Here is a 27,970-nt window from a genome sequence, read left to right as displayed (position 1 = left end):
TTACCATGGAGAATGGAGAATCTCCAATTTCTTTATCTACACGCACTAATCCACGCGCACAATTCGCACACTGTCTCGAAATAATAGTCGGCTAATGCGGCTAAATTTGAATCAAAGGCTTTGAATTCGAGTTAGCCAATTTAGCTTGATTTTATTGCTAGATAGACATAACTTCGCGGAAGTTTAGGTCGCGCTATAATTAAATGGAATGTCGGGAACGGGTACGGCGGCAAGACAGCTAGCGAGGACATAAACTATATGCAGGCCTCTCTTTTAGCAGAAACATCCTCACATTATATTTGAAGCCCGAACAAAAGTTAACAAAGGCTGCGCTAACTCGGGAAATCTTGAGTGGCGTGTAAAGAACCGTCGGCAGAAGCACATCTACGGGCTATCAGAGACCACTTCCGATCGATATAAAAGAGACGTCCGTGAAGCAACCAAATACATCGAAACTGCCATCATTATCGATAAGGCTATGGTACGTTATTATTATACCTCTTCAAGCGTAAGTTAATTAAAATAACAGAATTATAAAGACAAAACGATATGAGATATATGAATGAAACAAAATGTAACTTAAATAAAAAATTGTAAGATAATCTTTTGAACAATGGATTATTTAATTGTACAATTCATTTGATTTCTAATCTGCACTTATAACGGTAGAGAATTATAAAATAAATGTTAGTTTCTTTTATTATCTTTGTTCTTACAATTAGACCATTTGTATACTTTTAGATTATAAATAGAAAATACAATTTAATACTCGTGATATTAATTAATGTTATTCAATACATCCGTAACTTCAAATGGTACTTTTGTGTCTGTGCACAGTTTGACAAAAGAAACGGTAGTACCAGAGCTGAGGTTGTTCACGATGCCATCCAAGTTGCTAATATCGCAGATTTGGTAAGCTCGATTGTGAAATAATATTCGTGTAAATTTACGTTTTAGTAGGATATGTATTAAATTAAATGTTTTCTCTCCGCAGTATTTCCGTACATTAAACACTAGAGTCTCCGTCGTATACATCGAAACTTGGAAGGGCAGCAACCAAGCGCAAATCGATAACGGCATCGACATCGATCAAGCCTTGATAAGCTTTAACGATTATACGATGCGGAGAATGTATCAAGTTGCTCAGGACACCACCCAATTGCTCACGTGAGTTCATTGTTCCTCTTCCGGTTTTTGACCCTTCTCTCAATCAAATTGTTTTGATATTTCATGCCAAACACTTTAATATCTTGATCTTTCGTCTCGATTTAATTAAATTAATTTTCTAAATAAATTGAAGATATAAAAATTTAATGTTAGCAACACACTGTAAGTAAAATTATTAAATAAATAATTAACAAATTGGATATTTCTCGATAGGGGTGAGACTTTCTCAGGTGGAGAATCAGGGGTGGCTGTACCCGAAACCGTGTGCAGCCAAAGATCCGTAGGAATCAGCGTCGATCTAAACACCTACGAGCCTCATCTTTTAGCTGGCACTATGGCTCACATGATCGGTCACAATATTGGCATGAGCCACGACGATGGAAGTAAGTATTGCGAAATTATTTGTCAGCTCATTTTCGATGCGTCAATCAATTTGGCAAACAGGACAATAGTTTGCAGTGGCGAGGAGTGGTGAAATTTCTTATTAACAATTTTAGGGAACGATTGCAATTGCCGCGATTGGCACGGATGCATCATGGCTCAATCCATCGTCGGCCTAGAAAACGTTCAGCCATACAAGTTTTCAGAATGTAGTAAAACTGACTATATAGAAGCTTTAAAAAACGGCAACGGCAACTGCCTTTTTAACAAACCAAACGAGGTAGATCGAAAACATACACATAATTAACGCTTCGATCGAATTAGCAGGGAAATCGAATAAACCGTACGTGAAGCAAATTCGATTAACGTTTCCATAATCGATTGGATCTGCTTTGGATTATAGTTGGAGATTAGGAGATCATGCGGAAACAGGGTAATCGACGACGGGGAACAATGCGACTGCGGATCGATCGAGGAATGCAAGGTGTACGATCCTTGTTGCGATCCTATCACTTGCAAGCTGACGACGGAGGCCGAATGCGCGACCGGTCCTTGTTGTAGCGATTGCAAGGTAAGATAAGAGTGGATCCTCTCGTCCTTTAGCAAGCAATCTCTTGGAAGTAATACGATATAGCGAATCACATCCTCTGGGTTCCATGATATTGAAATAATATTTTCATGTATCATAACTCATCTTTAAAAACTTTCACAAGTGCTTGATACAAAAGAACATTAAGTTAGTTATAAAATGTAAATGTAAAATGTTTACATATAAAGTGTAAATTATAAAAAAAAAAAAAAATATATAGAGCAGTATAAAAAGTAGTAATAAATGCACACTTACGAAGGACCGGGTAATTTTATTTCCGGCGTATAATTTTCTCTTGCTTATTTTTCGCGTTCGCGTTTTAACATAAATCCAAAATTTTTGTAATATTGCATTATAATATTGAAAATTGCAGCTCCGTGCTCGCGGTAACGTCTGCCGCGAATCAACGAACGAGTGCGATTTACCGGAAGTGTGTTCCGGCGACACCGGCCAATGTCCACCGGATGTTTATAAGAAGAACGGCAACATATGTTCGAGTGGCACTGGCCATTGCTTCAACGGAGTTTGTCCCGCTCTGGATCTACAGTGCGAGCAAGTGTGGGGTTACGGTGGAATCGGCGCCGATCAAGAATGTTTCGAGCAATTTAACTCTAAGGGATCCATCAACGGCCATTGCGGTACCGACTCCAGCGGTCATCTTATCAAATGCGATGCTGAGTAAGTAATCGCTCTTTTTGTATAATGAAAAAATGAAAATAGAAAAGATATAATATATATAAAAGAAAAAGGAAGAAACGTATAAAGTGAGAAAAATGTGAAAATTTTTTATTTTAATTTTCATTAGAATATATTGACGTAAAAGGCAATTTGATTGTCCCAAAAATTTATATGTTTTAAATGTAGTATTAACTTATTGTTAGTAGTACAAATAAAAAATGTTTTCTTTTAGAAACGTTCGTTGTGGATCCCTTCAATGTCAACAAGGAAGCAAGAGACCAGTAATCGATGGAATGAAAGATTTGCACACTAGAACTATAATTTCTATCAGGAATCAGGAATATGAATGCAAGTAAGTATTTGACAATCAAGTCAGAGTTGCTATTTTTTAACTGGGTCGGATATTATGCATTTTTTGATACACAATACGTGGTTATATTAAACCAATTATTCCGATTTGCAAGAGCCACGACTGGAAGAGTGGAAGGATCCGATATGCCTGGAATGGGATTGGTTCGTGATGGCACATCCTGCGGTGATAATTTGGTAATTATCACAATGCCTCATTTTTTTTACTTTCATGAAAACTATTACACGTAGTTTTACCTCTTCAAATAATGTTGACCCAATTCTTACAATATTGAATTAATAACCGTGCATTCTAGATTTGCGTGAATCAAACTTGTACGAGCTTGTTTCCACACATCGATCAAGAAAAATGTCCCAGTAATCACGACGACAAAGAATGCTCGGGAAATGGCGTAAGTATATTTCGTAACAGATAATCTAAAGCAATATTGTTATTAATAAACGATAGTGATAAATAATAATTCTGAAATCTCAGGATATATTTGAATTAGAAATCTGCAGAACTTAATCTTCAAAATTTCATTATATCTGATTGAAAATGGAACAAAGATTTCGTTGACGATTCAATAATTATTTATAAAATAAAAGTTATTCGCGATACATCGAGACACATGCAACGCAAAGAAGCAATTACGTTAACGATTTAAATCTCGAATATTATTTAACATTATATATAACATTATCTAGAATTACTGTTTTTTCGTATAGGTATGTACGAATGTTAACAAGTGTTACTGCCTTCCCGGTTGGAGTGGACCGGACTGTTCTATAGAGCAATCTATTCCGACGGCACCGCCAACGACACCCCCACCTGTAGTAGTACATAAATCTGATTCTAAACTGGAAAAGAAAGACTACCCCTACGGTAAGCCACGGCTCCTTACACAAATCTTTTTATAATTGTTAATTAGAAGATAAAAGCGGAAAATTGATGCGCCGTTGTTCTTGCAGATCTTTTTTTAACGTTATAATTGACCCTCTAGCAAGCGTACAAATCAATCACAGACATTTACTTCTTTATATAACTTTCGTTCATTATCCAAATTTAATTGCTTTACTATATACATGCTTTCTGGAGGGTTATCTGTCTGAAATATAATTGTCCATGCTGCTATACAGTCTTTCTTATATCGATAACTCACTTCAAAAAAACAGTAAGTCAATAAATATTCAAACTAAAAGTTGTATGTATGACTTATTAGGTCATGCGGTAAACTTTTATATTATAACTTTTTAAATATGGTCAAACGTTATCAACTTTATGTAAAGATTCGATTAAAGTTTCAACATCAGCATTTTACGAATTAATTACGTATCGGCATAATACAAATTAATTTGAAATTTCATAACATTAAAAATGCACTTTGCATAAAATTAGAAATATTATTATTGCTGCTTTTTGAACTAAGTTCTCGATACAATTATATAACGCGTTATTTAATAATATTTATAACAATTATTACAATACAAGAAACTAAATAGGAGCGGCAGACAACGTCAATAATCGCATTAATTATATCGTAGAATTTAAGCATTATATAAAAATATACTTGAGTAGTCGTAATATTTCTTTTCATATTTTACCATCATTAAGTATCATCAATTATTTAACAATTATTAATTCTCACTCATTGTCAGTACAGCATACTTCCGTTAAATCGTTATCCTCAATTAAAACTTGATTATACGATATAATGCGTGTATCATTCGTTCAAAAAATAATTATTACAAAATTGTAATTACCATTATTTTCCCAATATTGAATTTAATTTTTTTGTAATTTTTTAAAGTAAAATTTTCATCTGAAAAAATGAGAAGAATTTATATAATATATATTATAATAATTATAATAATTAATACATAAATCAAATTACTATTTTAAAATTTTAAACTGTAGAAATTAAATGTTTAATCAGAAGTAATTAAAATCCATTTAAAAATCCGTACAGCAAAAATCAGTATACTGATTGAAATTGTGATTTTTCTAAACCAATTTCACATTTTATCAGCGATAAACCGTCTTTTTTATTGACGAACAGCAGTTTAGTCCGGAAATGATATCGTTTCCGATAAGAAGGAAGTCTACTGTACTTTCAATTCTAGCAATATGGGCCCAGTCGATCACCCCGATCGACTTTGGGCTCGCGATAAGCCAGAGTTAGAATTTTTTGGGGTCATACTATCAGCTGTGCACATAAAATTCAGATGCGTATGCGAACTCATATATTGTGCGATAACTACACTCGATTTCGTTTCAAGAGAAGCGAAAGAAGGATCCTCTTATATCCTATAATATCCTTTTAGTACTTTCTCGGTCCTTTCAAATGCGACACGTCCCCGCTTTTATCCCTTAAGCAATGAAATATTCTTATTGTTAGGTCACTTTGTTATTTAAAAAGAAAAATAATATTACTTCGTTTTTGCATTTTTAGTTCCTTGGGTTTGTTAAATTCCGAAATTCGTATGTTCTCTTATTTTTTTTATATCCCTTGCTCTCTATATATCTCCCTTTCTCACATTAATACTATATTTTAATAGCGATGTACATGTTAAAAACGATATATTATATAATAAGGATAATCGTCTCTTAATTATAGAACTTTCTAACTCTTTTGAACTGCAATGTATGTATCTTCAAGATTGTCAATTTTTCAGTGAGAAAAAGAGGATCTCCAAATCCTTGGAGTTACAAAGTTCTACGATTAAAGTGACGATGTATTTGCATATTAGGATGCAACATCCATGCGACGCGACGCACACATTCACATACACAAACAAGACGCGGTCACACTGCACACGCCGCACGCGCGGGATACAAATGCTTGATCGTTTCAGGAGCCACCAACAACAATCTCTCTACGGGATTGATGGTAGTGATCATGGTGGGTGTGGTGACGGGCGTCTTCCTTGGTTTTGCACTAATTGCTGTTTGCTACAGGTACAGTAACAGCGAGATCAGATCGCCCGCGATCAAGGCCTGTCGTCTTCGTCTTCGTCGTAATGCGTGGCTAGCTGGATGATGATGATGATGATGATGATGATGATGATGAGGAGGCATCGCACGCGGCCATCATAATATCGATCACTCTTAGCCTATTCTACTCGGTGTTCACCTATTACACGTATAAACGCGAGAGTTGCAGAAAACAAAACTCGCTGTGTTCAGCTCACACGACGATAACGGAAAAAAGTTATTAATATCTTGATTAATTTCTCTTATTTATCATTGGCCTTCACCTGCTCTTCTGTTTTGGCACTTCCAAATAAGTTGCAAGAACTGCTAACATAAGCAATCTCTCTAAACTCTCCCTTTTGAATCCTATTACGTGCTTCGTAGTTGCTAGATTGCTTGCGTCCTTACACTTTTCATGCTTCAACTTTCGGTTCGCTGAAATTCTAGTTACCCCGCATCTCCTAGATTCCTTGCTAAGGAGTTCCTTAGAAGAGCAAGGTGTCTTACTATGAATTCGAGACTGTTTAGTTCCTGTTACACTGTAATCCTCTATGCTTCACACACTAACTCTAAGTTATACTTTAAATCTTGAAACATTTTAGATGATGCATAGCAATTTCTAGAATCCTTGAAGTCTAAATATATTGAAGGGTTACACATTTTAGTGTTTATTATTAATTCAAATAGCCGTTATCAATCATTGAGAATTCCAATATTACTTTCAGCTGTGTTTATCAATATGAGTTTTCTATGAAAATTTAATGCAGCTGGTTTTGAGTCTGAATCGCTCGCATATACATGAAAACATAAATATATATATGTATACACCTTTTTATATATATATTATATATTTATATATATATATAAACAATACTGTCACTATGTGGTGTGTGCTATGGATGTGCTCATGGCATAGTGATTTATGATCGTGACTATGTTGTTCAAGCGAAGATCTCCATTTTAGTGATCGCGTTTCGAGGGATGACAAGATAGATGGCAAATATATGCGGGTTAAAAAATTGTTTAGAAAGCAGAGTTTTTTAAAGCAAATAGATACAAATTTTGAAAATTTAAAACACTAACATTTTATCTCTCTTTAAATTTACATTTTCTTTGGATTTTTATGTTTTATATATAATACATCAAGAAAGATAACAAACGATATTAGTCATATATTAGGCAAATTCTGTCAAATAATAGTGTGTGTGAAGTATATTTAAAATTTTCTGGTCATTCCTCAAAAAGCGACGTAAAAAAAACTATACAATGTGCCAGCTGCTTGTATGCCCTATGAAAGCATGAAAGAAGCTGATTAGCGAAGAACTTATTGGACATCGTCAATTACCAATAACTGTAACAATTGTGTGCAACTTGACGGAAGCTTGCAAATTAAAATAATCAATTTTTTTGAGTCAACAAAACTGACTCTTTATAAAAAATCGAGGTTTCGATGAGTTGAGTGATGCGTTTAACCCTTTCGGCAAGATATATATTTTCTAACTCCCTGTAATTTAATTTACTTATAGTTAATTATAAATATATCATTAAAAAAGAAATATTTAAAACTGAAAGGGTTAATAGACCTGCATTTTTCCAGAGAGAATGCGAGGGCAGGGTTCTAAGATTAAGCGATCCTTAGACTTTGAAATCCACGGATCTAACCGTCTTTGGATCTTCGTATTCTTGGATACTGAGAGATCCACAGATTTCAGTCCCTGGATGTTGAACTCCATAGTTTCTTGAAATCTTACGGATCTATGAATCTATACAGATTATTCATAGGATCTCTAAACGTTTGAGATTTAAGTCTGATAACTAGGATACATAGATTTTCAGATCTGAGAATCAAGATTCTGAAAATCTCTCGAATATATCATTGCCCTAATTATGAAACTTTGTAACTTCAAATTCTTGCAGACTTTTATTTTTATTGCTGAAGCGCGCAAATGAATTCCACACAAAACCGAACGTGACGCGTCTGCATTTTTTGTCAGCTTTCTGCATTTGTTGAGTTACAAGGTTTTAGTAATTCGGTAATGCTGCAAAGAATGTTTATTCTACTAAAATGCAACTCGAAATGAGAGTATCCCGCAAAATATAATACTATATTAAATTTGTAATTTTAATAATTTAAGTAAAGTTTCAGTTGCATTACTTTAAGAATAAATACTCCATATCATAGATTGTCTACGTATAATAATATACATATATGGATGTATGTCTCTCTTCACGTGCTGATATTGGCTTCTCTGTTTCTTGTCTGTTTCTGTCTGCCATCTCTGTCTGTCTGCATGCTGTGGGACGCTCGGATACAAAAATACCGAATCGAACCACCCTCCTGCACTGCGTAAACTGCGATGGTGTAAATCCTCGTTTCGCAAAACAAAAATATAATAAATGAACAAATAATAATCCATTTATGACGGCGTGAACGATGGCCCGCCACATCTGACGGTGATGATGATGATGATGATGATGATGACGGTGATGACGACGAATTACATACATACAATACGCATACAGAGAACTACCACGGCTCTAACACTGTATTTTTAGTTGGTATGCTCATGTCGGTGGTAGGGGGTGTTTTCGTAGTATTTGCTCTAATGGCTCTCTGCTACAGGTCAGTCGTAGTACATAAAAACTTCTCCCTCTGTCTCAGGTTAGTGTGCAGAAACATACACAAATAGAATTTTTCTATGTCCTTCTTCTTTTTTTATTTTTCTCTTTTTCTCTGTCCATCTTTCTTGTTTCCTTCTCTCTCTCTCTCTCTCTCTCTCTCTCTCTCTCTCTCTCACTCACTCACTCACTCTCTCTCTCTCTCTCTTTGTTTCTGTATATACTGCAAGGAATGGAAGGAGTGTATGCGCATTACGAGTGGCACGCTGTTCTTCGAGAAATTTGCAATGCAGCTTCTTTTTTCAGCAAGTTTTTAATTTCGCTGCTTGATGTTGCTTTCATGTTCAGTAATATGCAACAAAATCTTAAAATCTAATTTTATTATTTTATTTTTGTTTAATTTAATTATACATGATATACACAATTACGTCTTTTTTTAAGATAATCAGATAGCCTTTGTATTATAATATATTTAATCTCTCTCTCTCTCTCTCTCTCTCTCTCTCTCTCTCTCTCTCTCTCTCTCTCTCTCTCTTCTATCGATAAAGTTCAATTTTTCAGTAATGTAATATTTATATTCTTTAAATCATTTTTAAAGAGTCCTAAATTATAACGCTTAATGACTTATCTAGTTTACAGAATTAAATTTCGCAGAACAAATCGTTTTCATCTTAATAAATTTTATTTTGCAAAAATTAATTCAACGACTACTGCAAAAATAGAAGTTTTGATTAAATTGCTTGCTAAGATATTTGATTACAAATTCGTCGAAGAATAAAACTTTGCTACTAGCATACGATCTTTCCGCAACCCTCTTTACGCATTTATACATATGCACATGCATATATTCATGCCATTAGACTTCAATATCTTTTACCTTGTATCTTTTTACTACTTCTCTTTGATATTTTTTTCCATCATGATTTTAATTTTCATTCCCTTTGCTAATGATAAGAGAAATTGCATATGCAAAATATTACAAAGTTTACCCTTAAGCACAATAATTAGTACTTAAATTTGACAATTATGTCAATATTGCCTAATATTATCTAAAGTATTTAAATATTTTTCATTCAATTGCACACTTTAAAATTTATATTTATTTTTATTTAACAAGAAAAAATATTTGTGGTACTCAGAAACGTAATATCATATTTTATAATTCTATTTACTATTAAACTTAACTTATCTCTTATTCGTTTAACTCAAAGCAGCATATATACAATATCTTTCTTTCTTGGAAAGATTACAATAGTTTCAGTTTTGTGATAATAATTTTAAAAACAGTTTATATAATAAAAACACGGTATTATAAATAAAAGCAATAATATTATCTTGCTAAATATTTTCAAGACCTCTCTTTACTATTACATTTTCATGCTGTTTAGAGTTAAACTTAATATTTGTCTTTTATTGATTATTAGTTAATGGGTACTGCAGTGGAGGGTGATCCCTGTAAGGGTAGCTGCAAATGTACCAATTGACTGGTTATCTGTTTTGCTTCGGAATTAAGTTTTGCATGTCAAGAGGATCCGTCGATTTCCATAACAAGAATGTAAATCGAACGTTGAGCAAACGCAAATTTCGCTCTTACAATGCTTATATAATATCTGTAATAATTTTTTGATCACAGATAATTATGTATGTAGACTCTGATGAACCTCACATCCGCCAGTTTAAGAGGGATTATCGACACCATGTTTATTTGCATCGATGGACTCGCGTGTCAAGATAAATAAATAACAATCGTCGCAAAATATTAGACATTGTTGAATATTATTAAGTTATATTGCAAAGTGATGGACATTAATCAATGAGGATTATGATTAACATTTGATAAATATCGCGTTAATGTTATTGAAAAATTGTTTTTTCAATACGTAGTTTAAAAATAATTTTACAATATATAAGAAAATTTAGTATTAAATTTCTGTTACATAAACTGTTACATTTGTTTTTAAATTTAAATTTTTAATTTGTCTAATTTTTTATATATCGACAAATTTTTTGAACTCTCGTATGTTAGTAACGTTTATATATTCTATTTATGTCTCTATAAAACAAATTCGGTACTCTACACCAGTTACTCCAGGTAACTCTTCGTTATTAATTAATTAGATGAAATTGTTTTGTAATTAACTTTAAACTAAATCATACACTGGCAGTTATGCTAACAATTAATAACAATATTAATCGATCCATGCAATATCCATGATAATCCCTTTTAACATCGTTAAAATCCTCGAAAATTATCCCCACTTTTCGAACGAATACTCTTCCGCTAGCTTGCACACACATGCGCTTTATCACTTTTTCCCGCGATATGGAGTGACATACTATGCATAATCGGCAAATTTCTGACAGAAGGAAGAGCACCGTCCAAAAGTATGACCCGCCATACTCGAAGAAGCCGCAGCCGAAAACTTACAGCGGCGTTTCCGGTAATCATCATGCGGAAGCATTGGACTCGGTTCACAACAAGATCCTCACTTTCGGCAGCATGCCTCAGTACAGGTACGGCGGTCATTTCGTTGCTTATTTTGCTAACCACTGGCTATTCTGGATTACCGAGTATTTTAATACGTTGGAAAAGCTTGCCAAAAATTGACGAGCTTTGCAAGAAATATACAGAAATAAACAGAAAACTGACCAAAACCAAGTTTTTGAAGTGAAATTTCTAATATTCGAAGTAAAGATTCGATTCTAAAAATTTTAACAGGCGTCAGAGATTAAAAATTTTAAGCAAACTGCTAAACGAGATAATTTTCACAATTTTTATATCAATATTTTCGTTCAACTACAACAGCAATATCGTTCTTTAGTTAAAAATTCCACACAGATTATCATAATAGAATTGCTTAGTAATTATTACATTAACAAGAATGTACATTAGTAATAAGAGCATCCCATTACATCTTACATCTTATCTCATTTTTCATCATACTCTTCGTAATTTCTTACACAATCGGCAAATTTTAAAGTGCATGTTAAATATACATATTTTTTAAACCATTGCGATATCCCAGACTTCGTCCCACAAATGTTAATTGAGCATCATGCGTTTATCGATGTATGATGTAGGACTTATTGCAGCTCGAGATGCTTCTGTCGTTCGATCGTTTTCAAAAGGCATTGTTTTTATATAACATAACGACGAACGAAGTTCGCAGTATATTTTTGTAATTTAGACAGCTACAAGAAGGGCCAAAAATTATCGGCGATCGACTAGCTCACATTCAAAATAAGTTTTATAATATTTTTTAATAAAACAATATTCAATCCTTTTTTTGTATATCAATTTACGATAGGGTAAACTCGAGTAAGATGGCCATAGAGAAAAGATGGCCAACCTATGTTATTTTAATCTAGCTCGCCTGAAACATCGAATGAACATGCGTGTTGGCCATCTTTCCTCTATGGCCATCTTACCCGAGTTTACCCTAGTATTTTTGGCCTATCCTGTATAAAGTTACGCTTATATATTATTGAAAATGCGCGAGCTGCTTTGTAAAAAGTAAGCTAAAGTTTGCTTGAAATGTTAATGCAATTTTGGAGTTCGATACCTTTTTATTTCAGGTAAATTTCGACTCCTAAACTTTACATAAGCTTTAGTATGCGCTTTATAATAATTTTCCTGACAACTGTTAATTGCATTTTAGATCCCTAAATATAAAGTATCTTTAAAGAATTACAAAATAATGTGCAGATGTAATGGATTATTATACATATATAGAAAAGTAAAATTATATATTTTTATGAGACAAATCTCTTTTTTATAAAATTTTATCTCGGTATATTAGAGATAATAATTTAAATTACGACATTAAGTTGAAGCGTTTTATAAATCTCATTCTGAGATTTTAAGTTAATAGTCGGAAATTGACAAAATAGATCTTGTAATAAACCATACACTTATATTTATTTAACTATTATTCGCGTTTATCTTGATAATAAAATCGAAGCGCGCGAACGACAGAAAATTACGAGCCTTGCTCGATCGATTTCTTTTATCCACAGGAAGTGAAAGAGATAGCATTACACTCACAGAATTTTATTAACCCTCAATTATTATAAAAAGTGCAGCGCTGATGCTTTGTGCAGAAATAATTTCATTTAAACAGGTAACAATTATTCAATTCAATTTGCAATTCCATTTATTTTTGCTAGATTTATAATTGCCAGGATCTTTATTTAAATTTGTCTGAAAGTTTTAGGATAATTTTTGATCATGAAAATAATTCTTGATAAATTTTCAATGTAATTTGTATAACTAATATAACTGAACAGAAATAATTATAACAAACAAACTTAGCTTTGTAAAGAAAAAATAAAATTCATATAAAAATTGTATTCTCTATAAAATTTTATTGCAATTTCAGTACGCGCACGTCATCCTCTAACAAGCGAGGTAGTATATCATTTCATAAACTATATTTCAAAAATAGGAAAATAAATATTGTGGTTACGTATTTATAAAAATGGAAGGATAAATACGTTTCTTATAACAGAGTCAAAATTAAAGGCGAGTTAGACAAACGGTGCACATGGTAGTTGAGGGTTAATAAGAATAGCCGCGGCATGCCTATATTAGTATATTTCTAGCCGCGGCGAGACCCAGCGCGTGCTGTTTCGACACCCGAATAACGTCATCGCCGTCGACGAGCCAAGAGTCAAGTAAGTCTCATGTGTGTCGCCATCATGTTTAATTATCAGGTTTGATCCAATCAAGGAATTATTTCTACCATCTTTCTCAAAAACAATCTGACAAAAAAAAATCTATCTTGATGGCATTCCTTAGTTGACAAAATTATTGCAATTAATAAAATTAAAACATTCTTTTTTTTAATTAGCCATAAAAAATCAGTAAATTACCCATATAACAATTAACAATTAAAATTCGGCGGAAATTAAATTTATTAATATTCGTCCAAAATTTTTTGTACAGTGCATCCGTAGAGTCTTAATAATTGTTATTCCTTACTTGGATCATAATTTTGCTAATGATCGTTGCGATTCTCGATCAGCGATCCACCTACGTCTTAAAAATATAAAAAATAGTATCGCGTCGCGTTGCGGTTATTGTAATTGTAGCTTCATAAATTTTTTGCAATCTAGAGAGTCAAAATTCTTCTTTGTATGTAATTATGTTTATTAATCCGGCTCTGATGAATTTCTCTTCTTGTATTTCGCACGAAACCATTTTCTGCACAATCACGTTTTTAATAATTCAGCTGACTTTGCAACACACACGCTGCGGTCGAACTAAATATGAATAATTCGATCATCGCATGCTTATTGCTGACCATCGCACTACAATGTTAATTATTTTATCCCGCTGCAATTTTTTGTTTATTGCATGATAATAGATGCACTTATACAGAGTATTCCAGTATTATCGCCATATCTTTTAATTCTTGAAGATTATTGATAAATCTGGGATATTATGTACAGCTAAATATCGCCAGTCGTTAATTATATATTGAACCCCCTTCAAGACACCCATTGAAAAATTGATTTTTCATTTAGCATCTCTTTCATCGCAAAAATATCATTAAATATTATATCACCGTCCATTCTCTCGCAATCAGATACAAGCAAACAATGACAGGATAATTGCAATAGTTACTGCAATTATTAAAAAACATGGTGGACGATCTATAAATTGCAGCAATTATTGCAAATCCCCACACAACTATATATTATGATATCAAAGTTTCAAAATTTATGTCTCTCTACTGAAGAAAACCATTATCTACAATTAAATGATTTATCTCTTGCCAAACATTGTCATATTTAAATACTTATTTAATTAAAAAAAAAGAGAAAAATGTTAGCAATAACCAAAATTTATTAAAAGATCCATATGTATGTACGTGTGCGTGTGTATGTGTGTGAGAGATATTTGTTGTCATATTTGAACAGTGTTTCACGGAATCTATAAATTTCGTATTATCTTTAGCTTGTTTCGGTTTATAAAATAATATTATTATAAAGAACAATTATAATATTGGAGGACACGAGAGTTTAAAAAATTCAAGATCTATTTTTACTTTACGTTCTAATACTTTTAAAAGGTTAACACGATTAAGTTTCTGCACATTTATTTTTGCGGAGATAAAAGTTAACAGGGTATTGCTGATAAAAAGGAACATCGACGTAGATCTGTTCGATCTTTCAGGGAGCATAAACCGCAGCCGAAGAGGCTCGGCATGGAGGACGAAGATGGAGGTACGGGAGCAGAGGAGGTTGTCTCTTTCATTGATCTCCCACCAAACAGTCTCACAAAGTTGCCTGAGAAGGGAATTTTAAAGAAACACGGTGGTTACGGTATTGTAATGCCTGATAGTTGTAACACAACAAGTGAGCATGATGACTCACGATATCTCGTAAAGAATAGCTGAAGGAAGTTCGAATTTTGGCGAGCCGAAAGATCAAGCGATAGCTTATAGCCGAACTTGTAGCTCAACAATATATAAATAATCATACGATGTTGCAATAGTGGAGAAAATCATGGCAAAAAAAAAAATTTTCTAAAGCTTTTCTCCAAATATTTTAATTTTATTAGTTTTAATCCAAAATCATTTTGAGTAATAATAACCAATCTTATTTAATCTTACTCAGCATCAAAATATCCTGTTTCTAGTTTCTATATACTTTAAGGGGACTATAGGGGCTATATAGGGACTATAGGGTCAGATTGTCGAAAAATCGTTCTTGTTTTTGACAATATTTTGTGACGAACTAAATAAATGTGCAAAAGTAAAATTTTAAGATATATTTGTACAATATATAAAGAGTAGAAAAATTATATTTTTTATTAACAAATATTCATATAAATATACGATATATATAGCTGAAGTATACTCTGCTTTTTTTCGTTTTGCGATAATATCTCGGCTCTCGGTGGTCTGATCAGGGCGAATTTTAACTAGAAATCTTAAGAAGGCTTATCATTATCTGGTAAACCACTAAAAAAGAAATTGCATAAAATTTAACAAAACGGCAGCTGTTATTATTAAAAAAATTTTTAATAATAGTAAATTTTTTTCTTAATAATAGCTGGCATTTTGTTAATTTTTAATCGATTTCTTTTTAGTGGTTCACCGGATAATAATAAACCTTCTCAAGATTTCTAGCTAAAGTTCGCCCTGATCAGATCACCGAGAGCCGAGATATTATTGCAAAACAAAAAAAAAGCAAAGTATACTTCAGCTATATATATCGTGTATTTATATATAAATTATATAAATTTAATAAACAATATATTTTTCTACTCTTTATATGTGTTGTATAAATATACCTTAAAATTTTACTTTCCAAGCAGTCGAGTCTAAAAAAAACTATCCACAATCTTGCGTATACATGCTCGGTTGTCTTTCGATTCCTTATGAGTTCAAACTTCTTGCATCGATTCTTCACGAACGTTAACCCTTTATAAATCAGTGATTCACCTATACTTCATTTTCATCGTCAAGTGAAAAAAAAAACGACTAGCAAAGTTCAATACATATGTAGTTATAAATACTAACATTATAAAACATTTACTTTGGGATTTAACCCTAGCTGGCCACACTTATTTTCGAATCCTTAATTCGCCACACTCCGGTCTGTGAGACTGCTCGACTTGTCATATCGTCATTTTCATTCTAATTAATATTTTTAAGCTTGTAGGGTAAGAATTGGAAATACGGAGTAAGATGAATAAGATGTTTATGATAGTATCAGATCAAAAAAATGATTTAAGTTTAAACTGAACTTATTATAAGAAAAAGAAAACCGCGAAAAGTTTAGCGATTCACTGGACCGGAATGTGGCGAGCTATGGTTAATATCATCCTAAGATATAAGGGGTTAATACAAAACTGTCCTAAAAGGATCTTTTTAAAGGCCTTTATCACTTAACTCTTTTGTGCGCTGATTACCTCCAGATTTCGAGTTTACATTTTACTATGTGCAAATCAACCATAGGACAATTTTTGTCTCCTATAACATCTAGTAAGGAAATAGATTAATAAAACAAATATTAGTAATAAATATCAATGATAAAATATCATAAAATATGAATCCACGAATGTGCACGCAAGAGGAGTTTATTAATTTCGAGAAAAAAAAATAGAAAGGGCGACAAAAAAAAACTTGCGCACGAAAGGATTAACGCAAACTGCACCACCGAAAGAAAGTCCTCTTTTTATGGAGCGGTAACTCGAGTCACGTCTTTGCCAGGACTAGGAGGCGCGGAGCACGTGGGAAGAACTATGAACCAGTTGAACCAGTTGAACCAGTTAAATCAGCTGGATGGCTATCATGAGGACTTACTCGAGGCGCTGAAGACCGCGGCGAGTCGTCGCGATCTCGTGAGTACCCCATCGGGCAGTAGCAATCTTCTTGACGACGATGCGCTACGTAAGTCACTGGCCGTGGTCGGCTATTCTGATATGTACCGCAAGGACACCGATGGCCAGGACAATGGTATTGACAACGGGCAAGAGGAAGAAGAGGACGACGTGGAGCTGCAGCCGCCGTGCGGCACCATTCGCATACGTAATCTCGAGGATCTCATTCGTCAACTCGAGCACCGAGCAACCGCAAGGTATATAGATCTTTATATAGTATTTCTTTCGTGCTTCGCGAAATTTTAGATCCTTCAGATAATTCTTCGATTTACAAGATATTTAAATATCGATTTTAAAATTTTAGATCACAAAATAGATTTTGAAGCCCTTGGAACTATAAATTCTTTGATTTTAGCATATACACTCGTCGGCCGCTTGATTTTTATAAGTTCTGAATTTCTTTTCGAAATGATAAAAATATCAATGATTAATCCTGTCATCAGACCCTACATGACTGGCCAGATGAGTCCGAGCGGGTCCGAAGAGATTCGAACATCCGAGGGCGAGCCGGATCGACACTACAGAGTCGATTCTTCTGTTTGTAGCGAGTCATCACAAGGGTAAGAACTTATGAGAGAAAAATATGCGCGCTTATGACAAACCAGCTTTTAAACCCAATTCAGACAATGAGCGTTAATTTCGAAGTAACATTAAGATAATAATTTCGAATTATGAGGATGTTTATTACAGTACACGAAAAATATTCTTAGACCTTTTAGCAATACTTTGTAAATTAGACATTCAAAGGTGTATTCTTATCGAAACGATTGGCTAAATACGTTTGAGCTTCTTCATACTTTGTTAATCACAATTATTGTCAGCAGACATTTCACACGCTGCCATAACTCTCACTGTGAATCGCTTACTATCTTCTCTTTCGCCAACTTATTACCTTAACCCTCTCATACGTCAATTAATTGCGATGGCGAATTGCCATAAAAATATTTTTTCTAATTATATAAATTACACTTTTAAATTTATATCAATTTATATCAATTTATTATCTAATTCGTTAACTTGAATGTAATTTTTATGTGGGATTTTTCTACATAATCAATAATATATATATCATGTATTCTTTTTCTCCCCCTAATTACTTCTAATATCATATGTATATATTTTTATTGATAGTTTTCAGAAACTAACAATAAGTTAAGAATAAACTTTTCATAAAAAATCACATATGCAAAATTATAATAAATATTCCGTATTTTAAAGTAAGTATATATAAAAAGCAAGAAATAAAAACGAAAAAAATATGCAAATTGATCCAGTTTGTATCAAAGTAATGGAAATAATTGTAATAGGATGAGAGGGTTAACTTATTATCTTATTCTGCTTTCTATCTTGCGCATCAGAAGGCTGTCAGACTCGACGCATTTATTTTATGTATATCAGATACTATATTCGATGTTTTGCGAAACCGTAGATTACAGTAAAACACGCGCAAGAATAACGAGAAAGGGATACACACTTGGTAATAAATCATGAAGTATTCATGCATAGAAAATTTATCCAAGGCATAAAATGCGGAGTCTGTTTATACTAACTAAATAATCGTCGTAATGAGATTAATTATAATAATAATTGTGATGCAATTAAAATATTAATGAGGCGCCAAATAGCAGCAGAATTGTACATGAATTTAGTTAGTGTCAAGTAAAATTGACTTACCGATAGCAGGTACCAGGTGTAAATGTTGCTGTTGCCGCATTCTAGAAAACACAGAAAAAAATTAATGATTACATTATGCGTTATATAAAAAACATACAGATAATTGATTAATTAATGCAAAAAAAGATGGAACAGATATAGAGATAAATCACTTGAGTATTTTTTATATAAATATTAACTTTTATATATGTAATATTTCTAAATTAAGTTCCCAAGTATCAAGGAACGGGAATTAAATTCCGAATAGCGTGTAAAATTCTCAGCGCGAATGAAAAGTGTCGCGTAGCCCGTGGAACTTATGCAGGAATTGGTTGGATTTTCTACGTAGAAGCAGAAGATGTAGCCGCGGCCGCGACGAGGACACTAGTAGATTCGTCTACGGTAGATACCGTCAGCCGACGTCTCGAAGTCCTTACGGCAACCATCAACACACCCATCAACACTCCCATCAAATGCACCCTGAGGACGAGGGTATCTATGAAACTGCCGATCCTGACAGAGGCTCAAATACTAGGGGTGAAACACCCGATTGTGAAAGGTATTGCAAGACTCTGCGTCACGAAAAATCCTACGGGTTCACTAGTAGCAATTATTCACCGTCACCGAGACATGTTATTCGGCTCACATCTGTATCACTCCTTCTATCACGAATCCCACACGATAATTCACATATATATCTCAGATAAGGATGGTGCATGTGTTGTCGTTTGCGAAAAGAAAATATAAATCGCAATATAAAGCTGACATCAAAATAATTGTAAAACAATGTATATGTACAAAAATTGTGTGTCGTATCGCACGTTAACAAAAGGCGCAATTTAATAAAAACTTGAGAGAAAGCAAGATTTTAGATTTCGACGAAGTTACATTTGTAATTGTTCGAAAGATTTTTCCGTTACCGCGGATATTCAAAAGAACAGCATATATATACGTAAAACAGAAAATTGTTAGTATTGTGAGAATCGCAATACTATTGGCTGGAAAATCTGAAATCTGCGTAAAGTATAAATGGACTCGGCATACAATATTTAATTCCGCAGTTGCAACGTTCGCAATTGCATCGCAGATTGAATTAATAAAGCAATTCGTTGAAAAAATAATGCAACGTATGACATTTTGCAGAGAGAAGCTAATGCACACGAAAGTCTGCATGCTTTTTCATTTGCTTCTGCGTTGTATGAATGTTGCTCGAAACAATAACAACACACACGCGTGGCTATAGTAAACTCGAGATACAAATACGTCCCAAATCTATTAGATATTCTTCTTCCAATGACAAAAACTAAATATTGATAATTTATGCTTTGTAAGTAATTTTTTTATTTTCAATTAACTTTCATACAATTGATTAATACCTAAACAGATTTGGGACATCTAACAGAATTCATGATTATAACCAAATCTCGTGCATGTCGCTTATAGTATGTACTGCATCGCAAAAACTCGTTAAACTATGGTAGATGAATTTCTCAATTTCTCAAGCGATTGTAAGAGACTTTTTCTAATCTATTTCGCGCAATAAAATGACCTACATTGTGATCGATGTATATGCACTTATCCTTATCTGAAATTTCTTTTTATTAGAATATTTGACGATAATGTGTATAAGGAATGTTGAATTAAAATAGCAATCGTAGTGATGAGTCACAAGGCTTCGCACGCGCTTTAAACGTTTTAATTAACTTTTCAATTAACGTGTGTACGTGATATTTCCTTTAAAGAGTTTAATTTGAATTTAATTGGAGTTAGAATAAAGTCGTATAAAACGAATGAATTCTGCGTGTAAAACTAGTCAAATATCATTATAAAAATCATAAAAATATATCAATCAACAGAAAAGTTATATATACAATTCTTCTAACTATTAAATTAATTGCTTTTAAAATAAAAATATTAAATCGACAAATACAATTATACAATTTATTCATCATAGCTCCAATTTTTCAGCTATCAGAACTAAGAACATTTGCCGATTTGTTATATCAATATTTCAGCCTTATAACCCTTCTTATTCTGCAATATAAACTTTTTATCATACATTAGTGTGGCCTGATTATAAAACTCTTAGAAAATAATCACGTATACACCAATACAGCTCCCGCTTCTGGGTCGACTGTCTCAACTTGGCTCCATTTACTGAATGTTGTTACGTCGTGCGTTCGAATGCAGCATTAGTGGCGGTGGACTAGATCCAATGGGCTCGTGTAATCTTATTATTTTCTAGTGATGCATTTATTCAAGCTCAACAACAAGTAGCCCGGTGGACTAGTGAGGATGGAGGAGGAGGAGGAGAAGGAGTGCAGCACCGGCCGCCGCAGCAGCCACCACCGCCGCCTGCGATGCCGGTGCAGCAACAGGCGCAGCAGCAGCAGCAGCAGCAGCAGCAACAGCAACAGCAACACCAACTGCCGGTGGAACAACTGCCAATCAAGCAGCGCGGCTATTATCCATCCCCCCCACAAACCGAAAACAACCACGACGCCGGCAGCAACGCCGAAGTCGAATCTGCTCAATCCCAACAATTGCAAACGCTAAGCGAAGTTCGTGGAATCGATGTTAATCACATGCCTAATATTAACAAACGCCCACTAGACGATAACTTTAGTCTAGATTGTAACATAATGAATAATGACTCCCCTAAAGAATTAACCAACAACACTAGTGATAACGAAAATACTGCCCTACTGCCCCCCCATTTTCCTGAGTACAAGCATTGATAATTAATTAATCGATGACAGGTAGTGTCCGAGAAAAAAAAGAAAGAAATGGGAAAAATCGTAATAATAATAATAATAATAATACTAATAATAAAACAGCATAGTGGTGTGACAATGATGATGACGATGATGTAATCTCGAACTCGCATTTTATACTGAATAGTGTAAATAACGATAAACTGTAATTGCGACGATTACAACAACATGTATTAAATTATAATGAATTCAAATAATCTATATGAAATGTTTATTAATAAATATTAGTAAAATGATTTACTCAAATCTTGTTGTCCGTTATTTCATCTCTCTGCATGAATTTAACGATTATGCTTAAAGATATTAATTCGTGAATTTTTGTTTAATTGAGCGAAATCCAAAATATCCTGAAGTTTCAAAATGTATATACATATCTCGTTAATCTCACAATTATATCACAGTCAATCAGGACGACATAATATGTATTCATCATATGTATTCATCATATGCATATGTATTCACTAGATATTAAATTTACCATTGAATAACAAAATAATTTGGAGTCATATAAAAGATTCATACATTATCGATGATAGAACGGTGATTGAATAAGTTTGGATAAGCGAAGATATTTATTTATTTATTTATTTTTAATGCAGCAAAAACGACCACACAGAAAAAAGGAATATTCTTGATTCGAAAATACCTGTAGTTTCAACTTGGAAATTTTGAAATGAGATTCTATTGCGTTAAGCGAGGAAAACTTGCTTAAATAAAGTCATTTTCTATATTTTTCAATGAAGAAAAAAAAGTTAAAATAAAAGTAAAATAATAAAATAATTAAGGGACTTACTGTCAAATACTGTAAAATAAAAAGTTGAAATTCTTATAAGATTATAGATAGCTGCGTGTATATACGAAACACACACACACAATGAATAGTTATAATTTGAATATATAAGTTTCTATTTAATACTCCTCTTTTTCTGTGCAGTAATTACAAAATTTTCCAATTTATTACCTCCAGGCCTTTGGGGCTTCGCGAAAGTTAGTCAGACGAATTTACCCAGATTCGATGGTCCGTAATAATGGAATCATTGAAATATTCCTAGCAGTTTCTCCGCCGTCACCCAATGTTTCCCTGACTTCTTCCACTTCGTTCACTTTCTCGCGGTATTCACCTGCTGGCAAAAACACGTTAATTAAGCGCACATTAATCAGAGCAGCGCTTTGTAGTGTCCATAGTCAATATTAAATTCTATCAGACATGACTTTGTAACGTACTACGGAGTGCATTAGCTATCAGAAAAAAATTTTGTAGCAATAATTCCATTTTAAAGCACCGTGATCGAATTGACGTTCTTTCTTTTTCTTGCTAATAAACCTGCAAGATAAGAGCACGAAATACGAGGCAATCGACTCGTTTGTGTAAAATTTTGTAAGCAAAACGAATAATAAGTATTTGGGGAACAAGCAACAGAGAGAGAGAGAGAATGTTTTATAATTTTCAAGTATTTTGGCGGCGGCGCGGCGGTTCAACGTTTCTTATGATATGCGCGATCACCGCGTTGGGAGAACGATCGCGAAGAAATTAAAAAATAAAACGATACAATTTAACGTAAATATATTCCGTAAAATAGAGGTTTCGAGGAATAAAAAGAGGCACGCGTACAAATAAATTTGAAACGTTTACGACGAATTACGCGTGAACGAGCGAATTACACGTGCCTGTTCTTTAACGAAAAACGGAATTGTATTCGTAAACGCACATTTGGAGCTCGTTAATTCGCACTCCCGACGTTCATACGCATTTTGGAGCAAGCTCTCGCGATCGCGACAAGCAAGTTTCGAGCTATTCACCGAAAGCGTCTTACCACTTTCCACGCGATTCGCTCCTTCGAAGTAGAAATCGAAACGGAGCAGAGGCAGGAGACGCGAATTCCGAGGTTATATCGTCTCGCTACGACACGCGGAACAACGATTCTACTAAGATTCGGACTTCGAATCACTTATTTCTCGTGCGCAATTCACTCACCGATCACGGCACATCGCAAGAGACCCCCGTCAAATCACAGCCGAAAGGGGCGGGAGGAGAGTGATACGTACCGGCGACCGGCGTCCACCGGCGTCCAGTCCAGCACGGCATTCGGCGTTCATTTCGGCCATCCCACTCGCTGCGGTCGACACGGGAAGAAACGGAATAATTCGGCGTACATTCAGCTTGCAACGCACACACTCTGTAACCGGAGGATTTTCTTTCCGTTCACGAAAGCGACACGACAACGTTTCGCCGCGCCGCGACTCGGTACCGACGTTCAACGAGTGACGTATTACTTGCGCGCGCGCGCGCCGCGCGGCGAGTCGAGCCGAGAGCGAATCCCCCGAATCCGGCCGAATCACGTTCGGCCGCTCTCGCCGCCGGTCGCCGGCCGCCGGCGCGGCACGCAGCGACGCGGCACTCGGCACAGTCGGCGTTGGCACTCGGCACTCGGCAGTCGCGATGCCGCGATGCCGCGAACGTTGAATGAATCCGCCGATTTCGGAGCAGCGTATCGCGGCCTTGCTATTTGTTTTCGTCGACGCTCGGAGTACCGTTACCCGCGGATATGTTACTCAAATCATTCTCCCGATGAATTTCGGACAGGCGTGTCAAGTGTTTGCGCTCCGTGCGCCGCGCCGCGCCGTGGCGGTGCTGTTATTCGTAGCGCGCGCTCGTTCGTGCGATTGGCATTCCTGCTCCTCGTTTCGCGGGAATAATCGACGACGCGCTCAATAATTTGCATCAAGTGTATCGAGTTGACATTTGCGGGCGATAGTTCCCGGCGCGATCGTTCGTCCCGCCCTGCCATGTGTCTGGAGTCTGGACTATCAAATGTGCATGACATTTATTTACTTATTTACGCGGTGCGTATATCCTCGTCTCGTGCTTTGAACGCGCTGTGCCGGAATCGTCGCGCGATTTATCTCCGATTCTTCTCGAAGAAGCGAAAAGAGGGCCGAGTGACAACGCGACATCGTCTCTCGTTCCGCTTGGATAAAAATCCAAAGACGGGGAAGTTGTAAACGTACCCTCGTCCGCCGATTTAATCGAATCGACGAACCGCAGCCGGTCCGTCGCGTTTGCTTCGGGAGTGCCGTTCAAATAATCGGACTGCAAAACACTTTTTTAAACGGGATCGAGTGCCGTTGCAGTATCGCGCGAGTAAGACGTTTGCTGAAATCAGTCCGCGCGCGCGCGTAGTTTATTATCCGCGAGTGTTTTCTCGCGAGTGTCCTGTGCGGTGAGAGGAGGAGGCCAGCTGACGTGCTGAGGGGAGGAAAAGGTCTGGGGAGAGACATCGGGCCTCGGCGGAGCAACCTTGAGGTGAATATCATCCGCATAATAATTCTTTTCCATTTATTTAGATTGTTTTATTTCGATAAGTTAAAAATAATTAGAAAAAAAGAAATCTAAAATTTTACTCTTATAAAGATCTTTTTCGATAAATAGATCGTTGTATTGCTAAATATTTTATTGAAAGACGAATTAGAGGCGCGTAAGAGAGAGAGAGAGAGAGAGAGAATTAACTTTTGAAATGTTGATTATTTTGAGCGCTTTTTTAATTTGATTTTTTGTTTGTACGTTACAGTATCACCGCAGCTACGTGGCTGAACAACTCCGCCCGTTGCGCATCGGCGTGGTAAGTCAGAATTTTTTTTATCGAGGTAACGGAATCTACGATTAGTCAAGTATAGAGACGTTGTATCTTGGAACATGTCGAATTACGACAATAAATTACGCTACAAAAATATTACATCTCGTAGATTTGTTGCCTCAAAATGAACGGGCTAAAACTGATTACGGAAAATATTTAATCTTGGTGTCACTTGTTTATTGATTTATTGTGCACGTGTGCTTGAGGAAATACTCGCACGCTTTGCACGCACGGAGCTCACGAAGAGCTCATTATCGTTCGTCGAACTATATGTTGACGATCTGCCGCGTTCTGTATATATAAATAACTTTTGAATAAAATTTTCAAGTATAATACGTAAGAAATTAAATTTTCCAAATTTTGTCACACAGATCAATTTTACTTATTGTTAGAGTAATAAATATTTTATAAATACAAGAGAATCGAAAAGTAAGGTAATACTCTCTGACGATTAAAGTAATAATTTTTGAAATATATAACTTTTATTTAAATTTCTTTAAAGAATTATTTTTGTAATATTATTTTTCTTGAACAAAAAGAAACAAAAGAGATACAAGTAACAAGTAAGATATTGCGTTAGATGTAAAAAACAATATTTTGTAGATAGGAACCAATTATGAATTAGTTATAGGATGTGTTTTATTTATATCTTTTATTTTTGTTCCTTTCCATATGTTCACAGCCAAGATTAAATATTATATAAATCGATGCAAAGAAGCGATATATAGATATATTTCGAATTTTAGTATGCATAAAGACAAGCGTGTAATGTGCATAAATACACATATGAATAAAAAAGATAAGGATTATTTTGGTCTTATTATGCAATTCATTTTATAGAAAACGTGATAATTGTTATTTATTACTAAAATTGCTTCTAACTAAGCATCGATTTAACCCTAATTTTTTGTAGCTTATCCATTTAATTTTGATTAAAAAATTGGCTTTATGATAGATAAAGTCAAGTAATATGACGTGAGATTCTGAATATTCTGTCGAAAAACACTGACAAATTTGAAATTATTTTAAAATTGATTGTATAGTACAATTATTCAATTTTGCAATAATGTATATAACTATGTTATATAAAAAATAATTTTGGTAGATTTGCAAAGATTTGCGATTATAGCAATGCGGTTGTTGATTATTATAAAATATCCATTTATAATATTAATATATATTGCGCGTGGGGAGTTTTCTTTTCGAATCTCACGTCATTTTTTTTGTATATCTTATACTTGATACACTTTCAAGATGCGTACTGCATAAACGCATCTTCGTATTTTCGCGGTCGGTTTTCGCGGTCGGTTTTAGCATCGAGAATTTTCCATTATTTTTTAATTTTGTCAACATTATAATTAAATTATAATTTTTTGCGGAATATAATTGAGATATTTATATGACGCAATATTCATATAACGCAAAGTAAATTTTTTTTCTGTATAACTTGATTACATTTCCAAATTAAAAGAATGGGTCACAAGGAAATGGACAATCAATATTCTCAAGTATATAACGGAATTAATAATAGAAATATTTTTGATCAAACTTTTGTGCAGTCAATTTTTATGAATCAATATTTTTTTGTAAATTAACTTCTCGTGCATTTTTTGATACAATCGATGCTCGTTAAATGTAATTCGAGTCGAACGTAACATTATTTGTCGGCGATGATAATGATCCGATAATGCATGGGAGGAATTTTTCTCCTTTCATTGTGATCTGGTCGAAATACGACCAGATGACCAGATTATATATGGCCATTGACAAAGGTAGGTTCGATCTGGCCCGAAGAAAGAAGATTTGATACGATAAAGGTAAGTGGTCAATATTGACCACAATGGTGGAGTAAGGTAACATATAAGATTGGCTTATTATATCTGATGTTTATTTACCCAAAGTAGGGCTTGTTTTCCATATTTTCTCGTATGTGCGAGATTGGAAAGACCCCAATTAAGTCTCAATCTCGCGTGTGTTAAAAAATCCCCAATTCCACATTTCCTAAATCTTAAGTGATCGTGTCACTTTGAAATGTCCCGTTTAGGGCGTTAGTATCCTGCTGGATTAATCAGCAAATCAGGTCTTATATAAATCGCGGTTTTAATTAAAGATTTATAATAAAATATTAGATTGTGTAACACGGGTAGGTAGAAAAATGGATAGGTTGGACTATAGATCGAAATTCGGGTATAGGTAAAGATATACATACGGATATAGGTATTAGGGATTCGGGCAGGCAGAAACAAGGGGATATAATTCGTTAGTTGAAAAAGATTGTAGACGAAATAATAGTAATAACTTTAGTATAATAATAATAATAAATATAATTTTATTTATTATTATTATATTTTTAATAACAACTCAAAAAGTATATATTAATGAATAATACTAATTTTTATATAAAATAATTTGTAATACAAAAATAATAATTTTTAATACAATATAAAAATTATATCAAATAATTTTTATATTAAAAATTAATATTTTATATATGAAGTACTAATTTTCATATTAAATAATACCGAGTTTCACAGACATTGTATTACATCGTATTTTATTGTAAATCTTATGTAATTGCTATGTATGTATTATGTATATATATTATGTATATGTTTTTTATATATAATGTAATTAAATTGTACACATATTATATATGAAAAATATGAAAATAATGTAATAATTAAAATAATTATGCAAATGTAATCGGATGCGTATAATAAGACGGAAATCATGGACGCGTTTGATAAACATTTACTTGAA

General features: G+C 34.1%; 2 protein-coding genes across 21 annotated transcripts in view; one reads left to right on the top strand and one right to left on the bottom strand.

Moving 5' to 3' along the window:
• Mmd (disintegrin and metalloproteinase domain-containing protein mind-meld) overlaps window positions 1-21,821 on the top strand; it is a 40,812-nt gene extending 18,991 nt beyond the window's left edge. Inside the window, exons 8-27 of one of the 15 annotated variants that reach the window (XM_077408840.1) lie at window positions 278-481; window positions 838-912; window positions 995-1,167; window positions 1,381-1,550; window positions 1,665-1,828; window positions 1,952-2,119; window positions 2,511-2,815; window positions 3,048-3,167; window positions 3,280-3,361; window positions 3,481-3,576; window positions 3,893-4,049; window positions 8,661-8,799; window positions 11,121-11,270; window positions 13,359-13,430; window positions 14,935-15,116; window positions 16,979-17,109; window positions 17,203-17,345; window positions 17,592-17,708; window positions 19,151-19,360; window positions 21,047-21,821. In XM_077408840.1, the coding sequence (XP_077264966.1) occupies window positions 278-481; window positions 838-912; window positions 995-1,167; window positions 1,381-1,550; window positions 1,665-1,828; window positions 1,952-2,119; window positions 2,511-2,815; window positions 3,048-3,167; window positions 3,280-3,361; window positions 3,481-3,576; window positions 3,893-4,049; window positions 8,661-8,799; window positions 11,121-11,270; window positions 13,359-13,430; window positions 14,935-15,116; window positions 16,979-17,109; window positions 17,203-17,345; window positions 17,592-17,708; window positions 19,151-19,360; window positions 21,047-21,539 (3,351 nt within the window). In that variant the 3' untranslated portion in view covers window positions 21,540-21,821. Of the gene's footprint in view, window positions 1-277; window positions 482-837; window positions 913-994; window positions 1,168-1,380; window positions 1,551-1,664; window positions 1,829-1,951; window positions 2,120-2,510; window positions 2,816-3,047; window positions 3,168-3,279; window positions 3,362-3,480; window positions 3,577-3,892; window positions 4,050-6,019; window positions 6,123-8,660; window positions 8,800-11,120; window positions 11,271-13,358; window positions 13,431-14,934; window positions 15,117-16,978; window positions 17,346-17,591; window positions 17,709-19,150; window positions 19,361-21,046 lie in introns of all 15 variants that reach the window. The other 14 variants (XM_077408685.1, XM_077408530.1, XM_077408203.1 and 11 more) reach the window with 14 other exon arrangements.
• The window catches only part of Dila (centrosomal protein dilatory), a 69,620-nt gene extending 45,781 nt beyond the window's left edge, over window positions 1-23,839 (bottom strand). For 2 of the 6 annotated variants that reach the window (XM_077410317.1, XM_077410762.1), the window contains exons 1-3: window positions 23,622-23,655; window positions 22,537-22,696; window positions 18,823-18,863 (exon numbers count right to left, since the gene is read on the bottom strand). Coding sequence is in view for 3 of the 6 variants with exons in the window: in XM_077410762.1 (XP_077266888.1) it covers window positions 18,823-18,862 (40 nt within the window). In the remaining 3 variants the exon portion in view is untranslated. Of the gene's footprint in view, window positions 1-18,822; window positions 18,864-22,536; window positions 22,700-23,389; window positions 23,500-23,621 lie in introns of those variants that run through there. The other 4 variants (XM_077410583.1, XM_077410674.1, XM_077410407.1 and 1 more) reach the window with 4 other exon arrangements.
• Window positions 23,840-27,970: the final 4,131 nt, after the last annotated feature.

The sequence above is a fragment of the Temnothorax americanus genome, unplaced genomic scaffold (assembly GCF_048541705.1).
Source record: "Temnothorax americanus isolate GAGA-0224 unplaced genomic scaffold, ASM4854170v1 Scaffold1, whole genome shotgun sequence".
In the NCBI taxonomy this organism is placed as follows: domain Eukaryota; kingdom Metazoa; phylum Arthropoda; class Insecta; order Hymenoptera; family Formicidae; genus Temnothorax; species Temnothorax americanus.
This window is presented reverse-complemented; position numbering and strand designations above follow the sequence as displayed.